The sequence below is a fragment of the Strix uralensis genome, chromosome 4 (genome assembly GCF_047716275.1).
Source record: "Strix uralensis isolate ZFMK-TIS-50842 chromosome 4, bStrUra1, whole genome shotgun sequence".
Taxonomy (NCBI): domain Eukaryota; kingdom Metazoa; phylum Chordata; class Aves; order Strigiformes; family Strigidae; genus Strix; species Strix uralensis.
In genome coordinates, this window is record NC_133975.1 from 89,151,732 (window position 1) to 89,171,926 (window position 20,195).

Sequence of the window (20,195 nt, forward strand, 5' to 3'; positions counted from 1 at the left end):
AGGAGCAGAAGGTAGAAAAATTGCACTGGCTGTACCAAGGGATAATCTCCTTATAATAATTTACAGAGACAGCATATATATTTTTAATTATACTCAGTCAAAGACAGTTTTAGACATTTCTAGATTTGAGCTGCAACTCACCTACATCAGACAGAACTGCAGTTAAAGGTGCTATTGTTTGGTCTTGCCTGACAGTTCACATTTATTGAATCCCCTGAAACTTCCTGAAAAATATATATATATATTCATATATTCAAATTTTTTTTGTCTCCTACTTCATTAAATTTTATCTCCATAGCCTCATTTCGAGATACATACACTGCCAGAGTCTTATAATCCGTATTTGTCTTAATTTTTGACTACAACAGGATTTATGCTCTGTACTTTGCCACGTTTTTTTGCCTCAGTAACTTGCTGCCTCAGTTTACTTTTTCTATTTGCATCCCTTAATCTCTTTTTCTTTCTTCCATTTCTTTTTAGTTTTTTTCTCCCTCATTCAAATCTCTGCACAACAAAAGTCACTTCATAATCATCAAGCTTAATTCAAACTACAGTGCCAACTTCACAACAAGTACATATATCACATGACAGTTCAGTTTATTTACTCTGTTGTTCTAATTTTGCTTATAGTCTAAATGCACATTGTAAATTCGTAGCAGAAACTTTATCACTGATGACAATGCAATAAGTATTTCTGCTTTGACAAAGCCCAGAACAGCATCTTCTCCATGGGAATCCCACTCTTGCGTGTTTAAAATGTATGGATTACTGGTAGAAAAGACTATGATATGACACAGACTACGGCACTCTGTGAGTACCCATTCCAAGAATTTCCATTATTTCTAATTTATTTTGTGTGTTAACTTGCTATCTCACAACCTTTCCTTGTTCTGAGCAATACTCAAATCAGACTTACATAATTTCACATACCCAAAAACTAAAAATTTAAAGCTTGTAATAAACAAGGCTACTGTAATGAACCCACTAATCTCATACTACAGTCAAATAGACAAAGAGCTTTGCTCTTTGAAGCAACTGTAACATAGCTAAAACTTCACCAAGTTTCACCTTTCCTCTCTAACAAATTTGCATGTTGCAATTCAGTTGGTTCAAGTTAGGCCTGTGGCATTAGGGAGGTCCGTATATAACCCAAGTCCTATTCCAGGAGCTGGGGAATGTAAACTTCTTCCAAAGAACATGAAAACAGCAGTAGGCTTCAGATATTCTTTCTTGTCTCCTCCCTCATAACTCATCTGTGTCTGCTTTTGCCCCATTTATTTCTCTCACAACACTTCACATCACCACACAGGATTACAGAGTCACTTAGGCTGGAAGGGACCTCTGGAGGTCACCTCATCCAACCCCCTACTCAAAGCAGGCCAATTAGATCAGGTTTCTCAGGGCAACTTTCTTTCCATTCTCTTTCTTTCCATTCTCTCCACTCATACAGCCACATCCCCCTTCTTCATGCCTTCAGTTCCCCACAGTGTTACTTTTTACTACTGGGGAGCCAAAGCAGTACGTGAGAATGAGCAGAGCAGTCTATGGACAGGAGGAGAATGAGGATGTGGTAGAGCAGATAAGGTTTAGCAGGAGGTGGTGGAGGAGAAGGAAGGGTGGGAGGAGGTGTTGGGGAGACCAAGGTTATGCAAAGGATTGGGGAAGCGGCTTTGTGGTAGGAAGGAATGCAGTTTCTGTGCTTTAAGGGCTCCCTCTGAGCTTTTGTTTTAACTCCCTAGCAACAGAGCAGCAGTGCTCTTCATCTGAGAAGCCCTCTGACCACTGATGCCTTTGTGCAGAATGCTCTAATGCCTCTGCCTTATGCAAAGTGAAGAATGTTTGGGTGCAGAGCTGAGCATTTGCATATACAAATCAGTTTGGTTTTCTTTTAGATTTAACTAACTAATTTTCTGAGTTTTGTTTGCTTTTAGAAACATAATTCTAGAATTCTTCTTTAGACATTCACTCTTCCACTTTTTCCCACCCACCAACACTCTGTTCCTTTTTCAGCCAGTCCCAGATATCCACTCCCAGCTCTTCGTTCAGCTTTTCTCCATCTCAGCCACCAGACACCTCCGTATTTACTAGATCCCAGTTGCTTTATTCTCAATGTCAGGTTTCAACTTTTGCCTGGCTAGTCTTCCTCTCAGACTAACTTTTCTTGCATGTGCCTCCAGTCAGCTTCTCTTTATGCGAATGGTTCTCAGTTCCAATATATTTGTTCAGCCATTTATAGTTTTCCCATCCCACATCTTACAGTTTCAGTCTTATCACCTACTGACTCCCAGTTCTCTTCCCACCCTCTCATTTGTACCCCAGCTCCCCATTCAATATTCTTGTCCTTTGAAGATCTATTTCAACCCCCTCCCACAACCTCTACCCTCAATTTTCTTCTCTCCACCTGTACCCTTCAATCACGTATTTTTATTTCCTTGTCCTACTTGACTTGCTGTGTTCCCTTTTCTCTCTGAAGGTCCAATTCATTGCTCCCTCAGCTCTCCCCTCCATTTTGTATGCACCTGAGGGAGATGCTATTTGGAGAGCAGGACATACATGCTGTTTGCTCTTAGTTCAAGTGTGTGGATTCAGGCCAAGCCCTGCAGTAGCCCAGATATAAACGCAGAGTAAATTCTGGTGATCCCTACATTGGACCCAACTGACACAGTCAAAACTTCTTCAGAAGATAAAATCTAGAAAGTTCTCACTGAGCATATGTAGACTGCATTTTTTTCTGTAGTCTAGAATATGAAGCAACTCAGATTGGTTATCACAAAGCCAGTTAAAAGGACATCCCTGAAATGAAAAGAAGTTAACTGTCAAATGTCCAAAAAGATCTCAAATATGGGGCGTAAAGTGTGGGGATACAAAATGGTTGCACAGGGGGAAGCTCAAATAAGCAGGATCAGCATTACCCAGATCTCGTAAGCCCTTGTAAACTCAAGTTCTGTTAGTGAGGCCAAGTGCCTTTGCACTGTACACACCCCAGAGCTCTGTGTTTCAAAAGCACGAAGGAAACAGTCTGCCTGGATTTGTGGGGTGCAGCACTTCAGTAAATGACTTGTGCTGGACCTGTGCTCTGCACTGAGTCAGCTCAGCTATCCTACCATTCACACCAGTAAATCTGCAGCCCCTGGAACTGAGAGTTAATTATACTGCCTTGTCGTCAGAAACTGCTGAATCACGTAGGAGGTGATATTTTCACAAAACAAAACTAAGAGGCAGAGAGACAAATAAACAGAGACAAGAAATCAAATGGCATGACAGAAACTAAAAGCAAAAAAAGCCCAAAGTAGAAAAGCAATGTATAGATTTTCCACCTGGATAGCTACATTTGGGCAAAGTCATAACCATCTAAAAACATAGCCTTTTAATAGGAAGTTGGATAGTCTTATTAGAAGGAGGTGCTGCTAACTTTGTCTATAAATAATAAATCCTCGGGTTTCTCTGCATAAGCCATGCTGCATCTATCCAAAATCAGGAAGATACATCACATGGCCTGTCACTGCAGGCCACTTATTACTGTCATTTTTGAACTTGACTTTGAACTACATGATGAAAGCCACTGTCTCGAGGCACAGAACAATAATTTCAGACTTGCAAGATAATTCCTCTGACAAGGAAGGACACCCGTTTCCCTCTCATTCACTTCTTCAGCAAAGCCCCAGAGACATTTATTACGTGTTGCTTCACTATGCTTGTACACCAGTTTCATTCGAATATAGGATGAAACTTCACACACTTTCTAAAAAATTGTGTAGTGTTGCAGTGCAGTAGTAAGTAGTTAACACAATCCACTACACATCTATTTTGGGCCAGTGTAGCCATCACTATCATACATTTCATTTGCATAGCAGTTTTGTTATTAACAGTGGCCACATAAATAAATAAATAAATAAATAAAATGTAGAAAATGCTAGAAAAGTTTACTATTACAACAATGCTGCCACCTGGTAACCAAAAGTGTAATAGCAGAGAAAACATTCATTTCACTCTGCCTTGAAAATCCAGACACTATTTTAAATAACATTTAAAATCACAAAAGCTGCAAAGTTATAACTGGAATAGGATCATTTCCCTGCATCAGATTAAATGATTCTCGTGGCTCTGTTTCATTATGGGGAAGAAGTAACTCATACCCTCCTCAGATTAAACTTGATTTTGAATCCTGGAAAGTATCTATGGAGAATAACCAGCTAAGGGACTGACTCACCACAGTACTTGAATTAAATATGCTTGATTCTGAGCACACAAATAGTCAGAATTAAGTCCACATTTAGTTATTCATGTCCTCCAGTAGCTTGCTGAATTAAAACTATACCACTAAATGTTTACAGAAAGAATCAAATCTACAGTGAGAAAGACATGGAATAGATAAAATTAAATCCTGAGAAAAGAGAACCAAAAAAAAAAAAAAAAGTTACCAGGTGTCGTCATGGGTGGAAAATCCATTCATGAAAAGGAAAATGCTACAACCACATTAAATAAGGAATATTTATTTAAACAAAGAAAAAAAACCCACATGTAAAGTTTGGGAAACATGAAAGGCATTAGGAAAAAGGTTCCCAAGCACTTATGAGAGTCAGTATCTCCTCAAGTCTAAAATAGTTTCTAAGTATCTATGATAAATAAGCAGGAGAGAGTGCAAAACAGACTAAACTTACATGATCCCAGCAAACACCGTTGAGATGAACTCCTGCACACTGTACTCCCTACATTAATAAAGAAATGCAGAATATATTGTCTAGCTTTCCTTTCTAATACACAGTGCAAATGCTTCATTATCTTATTATTTATTTTTAGCGACCTATTATCCTAGCATATTACATTTTTTAGATCAGCATAAATTTCTTTGAGATTCCCTAGGAAATAATGGCTCATAGAAAGTTACTGGGATACTACTCTCAAGCAACACATCCTTAGAATTCAATCTAATGAATGACTGTATCTCCTTTAAGTGGTAACACGGTTTAGATCATCTCATAAATTTCCAGAGAAATATACGAACACAATTATTCTGCAAGCCTTGTGATGCTTCGCAGGACCCTTCCATCGCTGTCAAAGTGATGAAAGTGACCTCTTACAGACAAGTCATTGTCAGACACGTGCCTGACAATTTTACAGACATATACCTGACAATAAGAAAGAGGCAAACAAAGGATGTTCCATGTGTAATGTCAGGTTTAAAAATGTTTTAATGTAGATTTACATAGCTGTATTTTTTGTCCTAAAAAATTGGAGGTGCTGTGACAAAAGTATAGAAAACAACCAATGTTCAGACACTGAATGGCAATTTCTCCCAGAACAAGAGGATATTCAAATTAAAAGTTGGAAAATTCAGAATCAATAATAGAATTCTTGTTTTTACAATGTGTGTTTCAACAGTGGAATCACCACTATTGGAAAGTATTGAGTCCAAGAAGTTAATGTCGTTTTAGAGAGAAATGAGTATTTAGGTGAATCAATAATACTGAGAGTTCCAAAAACTTAGAAGAAATATTTAAGATCTGTTTATGCCAATAACTACTAGGATTCAGAATGAGTTCTGTGTTAGATACGCATTATCCCATATTTTAATATTCCAAGGTTCTCAGTTCTTGCTTTGAAGACTCCTACTGGACACTGAGAACAAATACAGGCTTGGATAAACACTACATGCCTGCATTTTAAAGAGTTTGAATATAAGTATATATTTCCTTTAAACCCATACAAATGGTTTATTTCCACTTGCACTATTTTAGTTAATGGTAATAAAGGCCTATGGTGCTAACTGTAAAAAAACCTTCAGAACTGAACAATCTTTTGAATCCAAAACTGACATGTCAGCATACTATGTATTTTATCAAATCAAGAACCTCAGAACATAGCTTATAGGCTTTCCCTAAAAGTAATTATTTGCTAATAGGTGAGGGAGAAAGGAAAAAGTAGCAAAACTAAATTCTCTATGCAAAATTATTCTTGAGGAAGATTAGTACATGCTGATAGGAAGATAAGTACATGCTGATGGCAATTACAAGAGGTTTATGTTTTAATTACTGCAGAAGTGACTTCTAGGCAGCTAATTTTCTTTGTAAACATTATTTCAAGGACACATACTAGAGAAGCAACTAAGTTGAGAAGCAGCGTGGCTCTGATCATAGTCCACCTCTGGATAATCTGCATAGATTTTCTTTCTCCATATCAGTCCGTGGTAGCTCTGTCTCCTGTGGCCTCTATTGTCTGAGGTAGCAGGGAGACAACTCTCTTCCCAGAAGGGGTCTGGATGCCACTCCAACAGCGTGTTGGGGACCAGCTTTGGAGAGAAGAGGGAGTTAATGGCAGCTCTCTAGTAGGGAGAAATATTTAAGAAAGGAATAATGATTTTCTCCAGTCGAGTGACAGATTTTTCATACTGTGAGACCCAAGCCCTTTGAAAGAGCTCAAGCCAAAGCAAATAGCTGAGATTTCCTGACTCCTGGTGAAAAGTCTCAAGCAGAGTATAGTAGGTCAAAAACATATAATGCTAACTTGTGCTCCACTAGAAACAGAAGCAATGGAAAATGTACTTAGGTCACATCCTGCCCATCTTCCTCACTCATATGTAAAAAAGATTCCTTCAGAGGAAGAGGAGGAAGTATTTGGCCCAAAATCAGGAGAGGTAGCAGCAGTTGTTCTTGCATGTTCACATTTGTACTATCAGTCTACCCAGAGAGCCACATGTGAAAGACAGACACAAAGTACAGTGACTGACGGGCTGCGTGCACGCTCATTTATTCTGAGCTCCCTGACAAAAGCAGAAATCCTTTAGATATAAATTTTTACAGACTAGTAAAACTGGAAAGCCACAGGGTTTTTTAAAATTCTTTTTTCAATACTAGTGGTAGCTAAAATGTACTAAATGCTTGCCCTACAGTGTTTCTCTAATGAAGCTCAAAATGAGACAGACAAAAGTGACAGGAAACGAGTATAACACCAAGTTAATAAAGAGACAATTGTCCACAGTCTACTATTTTGACATATGCTATATGCTAAATAATTAAGAAGCAATGACTGGAGCATGAAACGGCAAGACCAGAATAATTTTCTAGTGAGATTTTCCCCAGATCTTTTAAGCAAAATTAAAACTTCTAAAGGTATCAAATAGAACCTTGGAACTATTTTTCAAATGGTAAAAAAAATGAAAAAATTGAAAAGTTTTTCCATTTTTTTAATGGAAAAAAAAAAAAAAGACTTGCTAGTTCTCAAGAAATACATGCTGTGGATCAAGTGGGTGGATGGGGAGGGAGGACTCAAACTCTTTAAGTAGTGTCATGCTTTCTAGTTGTGACTGCAAATGTCAGTAATGTATAAGTGTCTCTGAAAAAGAAAGTTCTTCCCTGAAGGGGGAACATTTAGCTCTACAAACAGTCTTTGGTAGAAGATTAAAAAAACAAAACAAATCAAAACAAGAAAAAAGCTCTCTGAGGGGCTGTCCAGTTCTGAGACAATTATAACAATAACAAAGACTAAAATAGGTAGCAAGAACGCAAGCAGATGCACACTTAGAGTAAGTACAGAACCAGCATACAGGGGGTGTAACTATCAGATCCAGTTTGCTGAATGTGCTATAAACATGGCAGTGTAGGAATTCTTAATGCAATATATACACGAAGCTGGAAAACGTACTGTATGCATGTGCAACATCAGATTGTACTCTGGTTTTTACCAACAGATCAGTAGTAGCCAGTCTTGGGTGGTTTGAGCTCTCTGCCTCCTGGAACTTGGCTATATTTATCCCAGCTGATGTAGCCTGTCAAGCGTGTCCTGCTGTTGATAAGGTGCCATACTTGACAACAGTGAGGGATCAAGGGGGAGGAGCAGGATGGGGGCTTCCACCAAGTGTTTCTTTAGGGGGTCTCAAAAGCCCTGCAGTCTCATTCCTGTTTAGCTCGGACCCTGCTTTTTAGATACAACTGGGAGCTTCATCAGAAACAAAGTGAAGATGCCAGAGCCCCTAAAGAAAACAGGTAAGGATCGTCACTGACAGATAAAACCTAAGAACAGCTTGACAGGGAAAAATGTGAGTAGCTTTTGAAATGAGAGAAATGAGATGCCTTGGTGGAAAAAAAAATAGGAAAAAGAGATGATATTTTATGAAGTTATAAATGTAAGAGATGTGAGTGGTCTTGCAGAGAAATCAGTAACTACTTTGGCAACCCTCAGCCACAGAATTTTCTCAAGAGACTTTGGATGAGGAAAGAATAGAGACAAAACATGTTTAATTCTCAGATTCTTTTATTTTCTCACTTCCTTTCCCAGACACCTTTAGCTCGCTGAAAAAAGCATGTCATCTCTCTCTTGAGCAATTAAGGAGTATAAACCTCTCCTGCTTTTCTTTCGTTTTTTTTCCCTGACAATTTTGAGGAAGCATTATCAGCAAACTTTGATGGTATTTGTTGTTAGTGAAATCTCTGTGAAAATGAAAGCAAATGACACCTGGTTCAGAGCTTATTCTTTCTAGTTCTTCCAGCCAGTGACAGTAGAGCTCTAGCAAAAAAGAAGACATCGTACTGTAAAGAATATATGTGTATTTCTTTTCACTCACCCTCCTCCATCCTTTCCCCTTGAGGGATAACTAGCCATTTTCAGAAAGCCAAGGACACAGAGCCGAGTGCAAGTCCTGCCCCACTAGAAAAACATCAGGAAAATACTTCAGATTAAGGAAAGATCTAATTTAAAGTTGAGAAATAAGGAATCACTCAGCAGCTGCCCACATAAGAAAGAAGGGGAGGCCTAGGATGGGGTGTAAGGTGCAATGAATCTCTTTGAGAAGGAGGAAGAGAGCCTGGGAAGCAGAGGTAGGAAGAGTTTAGCTTCAGGGCACCTGTGCGTGGGTAGAGGAAGATGTTTCAGGAGCACTTTGTGTCCACAATTAAGTTTGGAAAAGTTGTCAAAAGCTGAAGTTACGATTGTTTGAAAAGTGTGCACATACCAAATACACAGGGCTGAAGAAAATTGTACTAAGTCTGGGATTCTTTACTTTTAGAGCTCTCACTTCACTGATGCCAGTGCATACCCAGAATCCCTACTACCTAAATGTACACCACAAGATGCATGCTTTTTAATAACATGCAGTTTGGAGTTAGTCAATAATAGCTGTTGATACTTATTAATGTAGACCTTTGTGCTTTGCAAAGGACTGAACAGGCATCAGTCTCCTGTTAGGCTGGTCAACGGGAAAATCTCCTGTGGTCACCACAACAATAGAAGAATAATTTGTGAAGAACAACTTCCATTTTGGCCAAAATATTTAGAATCAGTCACTGCCCGAGGCAGAGCACAAATCCAGCCTGTATCTCCCATTAAGAACTGCAAAGCACTAAAGCATGATTAATTCCAACAAGGTTCTTTGTTTCCTCTATATGATAACTCTAAAGCAACAGTTGTGTCACCAATCCTTCAATTTTATCACAGCTACAACACCATTTCATGTTCTTAAAGCTGCAATTTCTGAAATCAGATGGAAGTAGAATAGTATATAAAAAAAGTATATACCAGACCTTGTAATTGTAGAGAAATCCTTGAAAATATAAGATGTAAACGTTCAGCAATCACCCCAAAAATAAGATGTTCATAATCATATTCTATTTTTAAAGTCACACAATTTTTGAGATTTATTGAAAAGTCTAATGCTCATGATTGACAATGATGATAAAAAAGAAATATGACAGAGTAGGCAAAATTTGACAGTGTGATCAACTAGGCATTGTGACTTTTGATTTCTAATGGTTTAACTGCCTTTAAAATAACATTTTCAGTCTCTGTGGATGAGAGGCAACTTCTCTGTTTGTGAAGATGATGCCCACCTTTGCTAGTGAGTGGTAAAGAGAAACTCGATTCCATCTTATTTCTCTGAAGAAATCTAACAGGTGTCCAACATCACTAGTCCTACACAATTCTTATGAACAAACCAGCCCAAACACTGTTATTATCACAGCAGGGGGAGGAAAAGCTCTCATCACCCACTCTGACCAATACAGAACCAGTCACATGCCCCATAACTTCTAGAGGGGATCTTCTCATTCTCCCAAGAGACATTAATCCCTTTGGTTTTCTATTTCATGTTGTTTATATAGTTCAAATCATTTCAAGATGGGATAATGTTAAGCATAATCTCGGGAGGGATGAATAATCATCTAGCAATTTATACTTGGACAAATCACGATTCCTGCCTTTCACATACCATAGAGTTAGACTACTGAAGAACCCTAAGAGATCTTTAGTCTATATTACCGAAATTTGGGCATCTGGTGTATAGGTAAACGAAAATGCTTCATGCCAGAGAATGATCAGAGATATTCTGCCTATATCTACTGTTTTAACAAACCTTTTAACATGTTAAAAAAAAAAAAAAAAAAACAAAACCCAAAAAAAGCCCAACAAACCACAAAACCTGAAACAGTGAAGTAGATTTTCCAACAGATATTCTTTTACTTTAAACTAACTAAAATACTTCAGGATAAGGCACTGCCCTATTTATTTACAGAATACCAAAAGAACGGTTGCAGCTTTCCTGAAAATCTATACACTCCTCAAGAGCAACAGGATTTAGAAAACCTGTAGCAATTTAGTGTCAGAGCAAACAATCAAACACTGAGAAGCATCACTTTTTGCAGGGTTCTGTTGCAGACACTTTATGTTCTTCTCCCTTTGATTTAAACATTTCATAGTTAATCTCTGTTCAAAGGTTTGCTTTTTGGAAAGTTTTGATCGCTTTTTTTGTTGTGAAAATTCAGAAAGGTTAAAAAAACCCCAACCATTTCCCTAACAATAATTTGTGACATTAAGAGGAAACAGCTGACCTTTTAACACCAAATTTAGTAGATAAGTGGGACTTAATGGGAAACGTGTGCATTACTATATCTGGAAAAGGAGAAGTCTGGTATTACTTACCTTCTCTGAAAACCAGTCAGTTTTTATTCACATATTTTATAGATTGAGGAGTCTAGATTTTGCAGTTCAGATTAGGAAATTTTATCAAGGGTTTATAAATAACCAGGCTTGTAAGTACACAAAGGCTTTTGGCATTAATAGTCAATGTTGCAAAATGAAGAGAGTGGACTGTAGTATTTTAGTTTGAATATAAGCTCATTGTTTTACATTTGCAAGCACCTAGCACAGTAAAGTACTGCTCCATGATAATGAACTTCTGTGCACTACAGTAATGCAAAAATAAATAATATTTCATCTAGATATGTTTTTCTCTTTTGTAAATTAAGATTCAAAGCAAGCTGAACGTTATTACCCCTATTTTACAAAAAGTATGATGGATGCATAGAGAAAGAGGTGGCTCTACTTAGTGAAACTATTCCTCGCCTGTTGCTCATGTTACAGGAATTTACAATCTCAGCTGCTGAAGTAGGAAAGGAATGATAAGATTGAGTAGTTCAATAGCTTTTGGATCACGGAATGATTAAGCTTGTCAATTGCAAGAAGCCACTTAGGTCCTGACCAAGGAATGCGCAGCATCTTTATATAGTTCCTCAGCAAGGAATTTACAAGCTCTGTTACTGAAGTCTGCTTATCCACAGTTTGTCTTTTAACTCAATGGAAGAGCAAATGGTGTAAAAGGAAAACTGGATGCCAAGTTTAAGTACTAAGGCAAAGATAAATTTTCAACATGAAGCCTTAACAAATTAAGGAATTCCAAAAGCTAATATTACTTTTGTAATATTCATTAAATACATTGGCCAGATACATATTTTAATACCAAATACACAGAATGGGCAGTAAGATAACTCAGCTTTCTTGGAGAAAACCTGTGACTTTTTTTTCAAATTACACTCCTTACAGATTTCTGCTGGAGTCTGTAGCATGTGCATTCAACCAGATACATTAGATTCTCCTAAAACATTTATAACTTTAACAGTTTTTATTTCAGAAAGGCAGAAATATCATTTGAAAGCCTTATCTAACATGCATTCTCCTTAAGTGCTTATCTCCCTCTCCTCCATGTACATATCACAAATAATGAATGATGAAGAGCTGAAGTCAGAGCCACCACTCTGAAAAGCAGGATGAAAATAAAAAAAACCCAAAACCCAGCAAGAGAGTGGCTCTCCTCCAGTACTCTAGTTAAAATCACTCTTGTGGAATTCACACTTCTTCCTCACTTTCATTTCACATAATTCACACACTTCACACATACTTTGAAATTCAGTGATTTTAGGAAAAGTTTTTTGCCTCATGCTTATGATTCTTAACAAGCTAAATTATTTAGAGAAAGTAGCTAGGAAGTCAAATTATTCCAGATATTAAACATTATTTTAATATATATCTCATCTCCATTTTTTTCTGACAATAATCAAATAGGAATGTCTCTTCTAGCTTGTAACACTAATTTTTATTCTTATTATGGATACAGCAGTACTTAGTAGCTACTTACTAACAATCTGATGCTGTACAAAGACAGTAGAAGAACAGTCTCTGCCTCAAAACACTTGCAAAATAAAAGTCCAGTAAATAGATAGATAGTTCAACAAAAAAGCAAAGGAAATAATGATTAGTACAACACATAGAAACCTGGGTAGTAGCTTAGCCATTTTCTAGGTTTTTGCATAGGATAGCATGAAAAAGTTTTGAAGCAGAAACTACGTTGATGGTGGATGTTAGAAGGAGATTGCTTCAAAGCAGGTCAGAAAGTAAGGGAAAAAGCATGAAGGTGCTAGTATGAAGATTTAACAAGTGGCAGCAGTAGGAAGGCAGAACACTGGTTTTAATATTTTATTTAGGTAAAAAGTGAAAGAAATTGGGTTTAGAAGTTAAATTCTTTCATTCTAGCTTAATTTGGCCAAAAGCAAATGTATTTTATATTTCTTCAGCCTCCTGATCGAAAGACTTATTAATAAATTATTATCAAAATGAAATCTGATCACGGACCTCCAAATAGAGCTTTTTATTACTAACTAATGAAGCTGTAACTCATGTAAAATACAAAACTGTATGGGTGATGTGTACATCCTCAGGTATTACAAGACTTTTAAAGGATGGGTGCTGCATGCAAGTTCTAGTAGCAGCAGCATTAGCCACCAAAAAGTTTTCTGCAAGACTACTGCAGACCACACGGAGCCTGCTTCCTCTTCTGCCTGGGGTAGAAATATGCTGGTTTACATTACTCAGAAGTTACATGAGATTCTTTGCACTATGGAAGCTAGAAGTGATTAGGAAGGGCTGGGATATGAGAAATAACATGCCGAAAAAATGGGTTAGTATTAAGTGGCTCTAGCCTCATTTTCTTTCATTAGCTCCACATCCCTCTTCTCTCCCCATGGTAACTCCCCACAGCAATTCCAATTCCATCCCCACAAAACACACACCCACACAGCACCTATCACTCCCCTTCAGTAATTGCTGCCCTCATCTCACTGGTAACTCACATGCATCTCTGCTCTCTCCCCAGAATTACTATAGTATGTTAGTACTAATGTCACCTTTCCCTCCCTTTGTGAAGGGTGGGTTAGAATTTACTGGGAAGCAGAGAGTTAACAAAGTGGGCAGCAGAGGACATGGGGCTACTTGGTCATCAGGTGCCCCAGCCTGATGGCTCCTAAGTGCATGTGTGACTGGAGTCTGGATAAACATGTGATAGTGTCTGTGATCTGCCACTGCCTGACAGCCACAAGAGCTGTAAGACATTCCACAACATCACATGAGAGGTGTCACAGTCGTTGGGTTTTCCACAGCCTGATGGTGGTGTTTGTATCCAGGAGTGTTTTGAGTATGGGATGGATATATGGAACTCAGAGAGGCATATCTGGGTAGAAGCCAAATGTCGAAGTGCCAAATGGGGAATGTGTTTCTGATAAAAGCAGGCAAAAGTGAGGCTCTCAGGACAGACAAGAAGTTTTGAATGGTGGTGTTTAGGAACATTCCTAATGAGGAAAGAGCTGGATTAGATTGGTATAACTGCATGAGAAAAAAAAATCTGCTGGTGAACTTGGATTCATGTGTTACTTAAAGTAGCAGCCACAATGAAGGAGACCAGGAATAGCTGATCTCTCACTTCTCTTTCTTCTGTTAAGCAGCCTATTTTTCCCCCAGAAGGAAAAATGATGGCATTCTCTTCACACACTTGTTCAGCAATCTCTCTTCTGCAACAAAGTAATTTCCGGTAAAATCTGCAGCTGTACATCACTACTTTTCCTTTGCAAATATGAACAGTGAAAGACGAAAAGGAATACAGAGGGCTACAGAGAAACAGTAGTTTAGACACTGTCACCCACTGACTCTGAATCTCAAATGCAGGAAAATGACTTAAGAGTCTTCATTACCTGTGAAAAAGTGGGTTCTCAACAACTGTTCTTGCAGGCCTCTATCCTCATGGGAGATTTTGGGCTCTTCCAATTTTATGCTTTAGTCAAAGTATTCACAATCATTTTAAGTTGGAACTGAAATGAGTCTTTTGGCAGGAGAGGAAGAGAGAGAGAAAAAAAAAAGACAAGGAGACTTGTAAACTTCTACATATGTATTTAGATTTCCCAAACATCATAAGCTTTATGGGTGGTGGAAATTTCTCACTGTGCATGTAGTTCTGGTGAACAATCTGTTTTTGTTGAGTCATCTAAAGTAAATGTAAGAAACCTAATCACTTTGTAGGGTGTGCAGCAGATCAGAGAGTTATTTCCAAGTATGCATGTCTTGAAACCCTGCCATTTGTAGGCTGGAACCTTTACAGGCCACATCGTTGTTAAGTAATTAATATATTTATAGATTCTTTTGTGCTTAAATAGAAGAGTGATGATGATAGCACTCAGAGACAAAAACCATGCCTCTTGGCTGTTTTATCTCTAATGTCATAGGGAGAGGAGCAGGATAGTGAGTATTTCAGGAGGTAAAACTGACATGGCTCCACACCGTGAGTTAGCCTGGCCACCTTTAAATGTCTTTGGAATTCAGTACTTCAAACCTGCTGTCTACAACAACTCTTCTGCAATTATTCATGATACACTGCATCAAAGTATACCCTGCTTTTTTGTTTACTGAAGTACAAAACTACATCAAAAGATGGGCAACTGAAAACAGGCATTTTAGTATTACGCTATAGTATAGAGCCCTATGTTCTACACAGTACTATACTCTGTTTATGAACAATTACACCACTTACAGGTCTGAGGTTAGAAAAAAACTCAAATAAAAGCATGCAGGGACATTCCACTCCCAGAGGAAATTTCCCACACTTATATCTTAACATGGAAGAACAGTGTGCAGAAGAATACAACAGGAGCTCAGTCAAGGCTACCATAGGCTCAGTGCAAACCAAAACTGTTTTTTCATCAAATATATGAAATGTGGGGAAAAAAGAAAAAAGAAAGAGAAAAATGTAATTTGGGGGTTTTTATACAACAAACAAAGGCAAAACACAATACATACTAAATTCTAAAAGTATTTGTATTTGATACTTTGATTGATATTTAAGCAGCTTTGAATCCTTTGCAAAAACAATGCAAGAAATGGGAACTGTATCATGACTAAAGTTCAAAGGCCATCACATGAAATCTTTGCAGATGTAACTCCACTGAGGTCAATTAATTTATGGAGTCTGAGGACATGCTACGGGAATGGAGAGTTCATGCAATGAACTGATGGTATTATTAGTAATATATCATTTATACTAAAGCACCTGTTTGAACAGAAGTATAAACTATTTCTTTTAAAATATTTCAATGCCATGTTCCCTTCATTTTTATACAGCAGAATCAAAAGTTTAAAGTGAATTATAACCATTCTTGTGGTGTTTGGAAGAGTTCTTGTTGCTGCCCAAACAGGAGAGCCATAGACAATTTGCCACATAGGTGACAGATATAATTAAATGTGATGGAATTACGAATATTTTATAAAAGCATGGTTATGCAGGCATAAGTCAATAAAAAGATGACATAATGATGCATAAAAAAACATTCAGTGTATGAATCAATGTTAATTACTGGTATTTTTATAGATGAATATAGCTCATGGCAATTAGCAAAAAGATAACAGATTTCATTAAGACCAAAACATAAGCATAAAATGAAAATCTTGATTCAAAATAAAGTTGAAGAAATCTAAATAAATAAAGCAGGGTAAAGAAATTAGTAAAATAAGTTACTTTATTAAAATCTAATCTTGAGAAAGATTGGGATAATCATGGACCAAAATCATGATACGTTGCTTGCTTTCCAAATTCCTATCTGTTGTGCTACTTTGATTACATATGAACTAAAACATCATTTGGTTTATGCTTGTTCACCCCATATATTAATAATTTCATTAATTCTCATTATAAACATCATAAGTGCTTCTTGACACATAGAGGAAATATTTTAATCCAACTTGTAATTAATTAGAAAACTAGTTGTTGTAGAGTTCTACCTAGGCAAGCACTTAAACTTTTAATGCTGAACTAAACATTCGAATGCAAACAACAATTGATACTGTTTTAGCTGGGATAAAATTACAAGGGCCATCATACGAACATGTATCCCATTCCATTAAAGCCTTGATAAGTCAAAATAGAAAGACTAAAGATGAACCATTCATTCATTGTTGTATATTAGGACATAGGTTACTGCATAAACTGCAATTTTGTTGGAGGAACAGATCCTGATCCTGTTTAACAACTGTATTAAGCAAGTGTTCAGACAGAATTAATATTTCTAAATAAACTTCATGGCAAGTTAATATAGAGAGCTTGATATGTAAGAATACACATCTTGTCCGAGATCAAAACATTCACTTATGAAAAACCAGAGCTCATTATGGGGGACAGAAAGAGGAAGATGGATAGTGAGATGAGTTTGCTATCCATTCCATTTTATTTCATGACAATATGGAGAGGATATGACATCTCAGTCAGTGACAGAACTCAACAAACATAAAGACCAATTCCACAACTTCTGTGTGGAAAGTGTTGTAATTTATATCTTGCATGGGCAGATGGAAGAGAAAGGAGACAGCTGTTGTGGCTGCAACAGCTGACTACACCAGATATGCCACAATTGCAAAACAGATTTTAGTGAGCCCTCTCTCTTTTTTTAGTTTCTGCATTTACCAAGAAGCCAAAGACAACAGAGGTGACAGCCGGAAGCACAGCTGTGTTTGAAGCAGAGACAGAAAAAGCCAGCGTCAAGGTGAAGTGGCAGCGAGCTGGCACAGAAATTACTGGAAGTGAGAAATATGTCATCAAGGCAGAAGGAAACAAGCATTCACTGACAATCAATAATGTAGGAAAAGAAGATGATGTGACATATGCTGTAATAGCTGGGAGTTCCAAGGTCAAATTTGAACTCAAGGTCAAGGAAGAAGGTACAGCGATTCCTAAGCAATTCTATTTTCATCAGTATTTCCAGTCCCATATGCAAACTTCATGAATGAGGTCCATGGAAATTAGCCTAACTTAACACTGTAAAATTTCTCTACCAGCAATATATCTGTTTTGCCCAGTTATTTGAAGCTACTCATTAATATTAAGCTGAGGAATACATTTCCTGTGGCTAAGACACCCATTTCCAGATGTCAGAAGTCCACACAGTGGACTTCACAGAGGAAATCTCCATGTATATCTTTAGAATTCTCTGTCAAGCTTTTCAACTTAACTATTGAAAACCAAAGCAAAACTAGTCAAATCTAACCTGACCTAAGCCAAGATGCCTGCATCTTAGGTCTGTTTTGGGGTTTTTTAAAAATTATTTTATTTAAATAAAAAAATTGTAACAATTGACAAAAAATTTACAAGTTAAGCTGTAATGTTTTTAGGAGCTCATACGTTCCCCAAAACTGTCTCAAAATCACCTGCTACAAAAATACATATTTCAGGAGGGACTTGAATACAAAGAGTAACCTTTGTATGATTTGTAGATCACCTATCATTACTATCTCTGTATGCATTAAAGGATCAGTTAGATGGGAAATTGAAAGACTTCCCCAGGCTTTTCCTGGGAAAAAGTATAAGAGCCAAATTCTCTGGAATTTTCTCATGAAAAATGTCTCAAGATGCTGAGGATAGATGAAATCACTCATTTTTTGACCCATTTTGACCTTACTGATCCTTTTTTTCCCCTCCAGAACAGTCCCAATTTACCACTTCTGGTATTTTAATTTTCCCTTTTTAGATTGGTGAAAAGCTTTAAACTCAGATTGTTTATATCACCTCCTCTCCTTTGCGATCACTGTTTATTCTAGCAACATTATGATAGTGAGATCTTCTGGTCAGCTGAAAAATACTGGTGAATTTTTAACAGGAGACAAGGCATCCTGTTCCAGATGAAAAGACAGTGCATGACAGGTTATGAGGAAGGGGAAATTCTAGTATGGATTAGGACAATTTAACAGATGTCAGAGCACGTAAAAGTGTGATCCTGCTGACTATCTCATCCTGGAAGTAAACAGGTACATATTATACTAGTTATATCTTCCTCGTTGTCTTTCAGATTAGTTGCAGGTAGAGCCTGGTACAGGCAGACAGCCTACAAATAACAGAGTTACTGAATTTGAAAGTGTAATCATTACCTAAAAGCAATACACCTCTGACAAGCACATACTGGTGATGGGGATTATGAGGATGCCAAACGAGAGATCATTTTCCTGTATACATTATATATTGATGCCTCAAAAGAAGCCTTTTCTAAACAGCTACACATCCAAGTTATGGGAGCATCTATGCTACATTAATTAGAATAAGGTTTAGTTCTTTCCAGTAAAAATTAGTTGAAATTTATTTGGACAAGATCCAATGGGAAATCTTCTAATAAAAAAAATGGGTAGAATTTGATACTTAAATATTAAAATAATACCAATTTAAAATCACACTGTTTTCTTTCAAGACACAAATACAGTTTAGGATAAAAGACATACATTTTCTGAGAGTGGGGTTGACTCATGTTCATATGTTCACAGACCTTACTAAGATTAGATTGCCAAAGAATAACTGAATCACCCATTTTTATTTTCACAAACAATAATAATTTCAGCTCTTCATTATCAAAAAAATGGAACCTTAACCTGCCCAGACACAGCCACCTCCCCCCTTTGTGACAGAGGAGCCACTCAAATTAGTCATCACATGGCACAGCAGGGCCAGAAATCTCTGGTGGAAAAGACATTGCAAATAGCTGGGAAACTGCATGTGGCACTTGTGTGAGAGGTAGGCAAGGCCCTTTGGAAGTGGCTTCGCTACCTATGGGAAAAAAAAAAAATCCTTCTGCAACTGATCTGTTTCAAGAAATTCTACCTCCCTCCATCTGCCCCGGTTGCTCACTCCTACTTCCTTTTCATTCATTTCTATCTTCTCCATTGTGCCAAATGCATTTGCCTGGATTTGGCTCTGAGGTCATGGTTTAATTGAGAGGCCATAAACCTCCATGATCCAGAGGAAGAGATGATAGATGGATTTTTAAAATACTTTCTCCATATTGATTACTAGCAGTGCCTAGAGCTTTTCCCAAGCCACACACTGCAATAGTATTTGGAACATTACATTCCAACAGCAGAGTTAAAAAAAATCTCATGAATAAGCAAATTTTTTACAAAAATAATAATCGCATCATTTTTCATTACCTTTTCTATTTAGACTACCAAAGTTAACATCAAATAATAATGTTATTCTTCAGCTGACAAGTTTCTACACATCAAGACTATAGAATTTAAAAACCCAGGCATCAGTTGTTTCCAAGCTCAGCAAAAGAAAGAGCCTCATCATCCAGCTTCAGCAGGCCCCTTCTCCTTCCAGCATATCCTCCAAGTTCTAGAAAACCACAGCTAATTTCGCTGCATTTCCTAACATATATCAAAAGCTATTCTTTTGCAAAATTTCTTCAGAAAGGAAGTAGAAACATGACTTTCTCTAATCTTGGCTTACATTCATTTCCAGAAAAGAGTGAGACAGTCACTCCTGCTGAAGCTGCTCCAGCTCCACCTGCCTCAGAGTCACCTGCTCCACCAGCAGAAAGCAGCCAAAACACAGAAGGTAATAGAGAATTAACGCTGTTATCAAGTCTGGTTCATCAACGGGAGGGAAGAACAGGAACAAGGAATCCTTAGAATCAGTGAGGTAGAGACAGTAGTTGAAAGCATACCAATAGTGATGAATAACAGAAAATAAAGAATAAGGAATCATAAAGACAGAAGAAACTTATTGAGATATTTTGAAATTACTCAACAAATTCACTATATAGGCTGTAACAGAAGCTGATGCAGAAAGTTCTAAC

General features: G+C 37.4%; 1 protein-coding gene across 1 annotated transcript in view; it reads left to right on the forward strand.

Annotated features, from left to right (window-relative positions):
* Window positions 1-7,826: 7,826 nt before the first annotated feature.
* Window positions 7,827-20,195, forward strand: part of MYBPC3 (myosin binding protein C3) — a 64,304-nt gene continuing 51,935 nt past the window's right edge. The window contains exons 1-3 of the mRNA XM_074867655.1: window positions 7,827-7,982; window positions 17,029-17,295; window positions 19,859-19,954. Of these exons, the coding sequence (XP_074723756.1) occupies window positions 7,958-7,982; window positions 17,029-17,295; window positions 19,859-19,954 (388 nt within the window). The 5' untranslated portion in view covers window positions 7,827-7,957. The remainder of the gene's footprint in view (window positions 7,983-17,028; window positions 17,296-19,858; window positions 19,955-20,195) is intronic.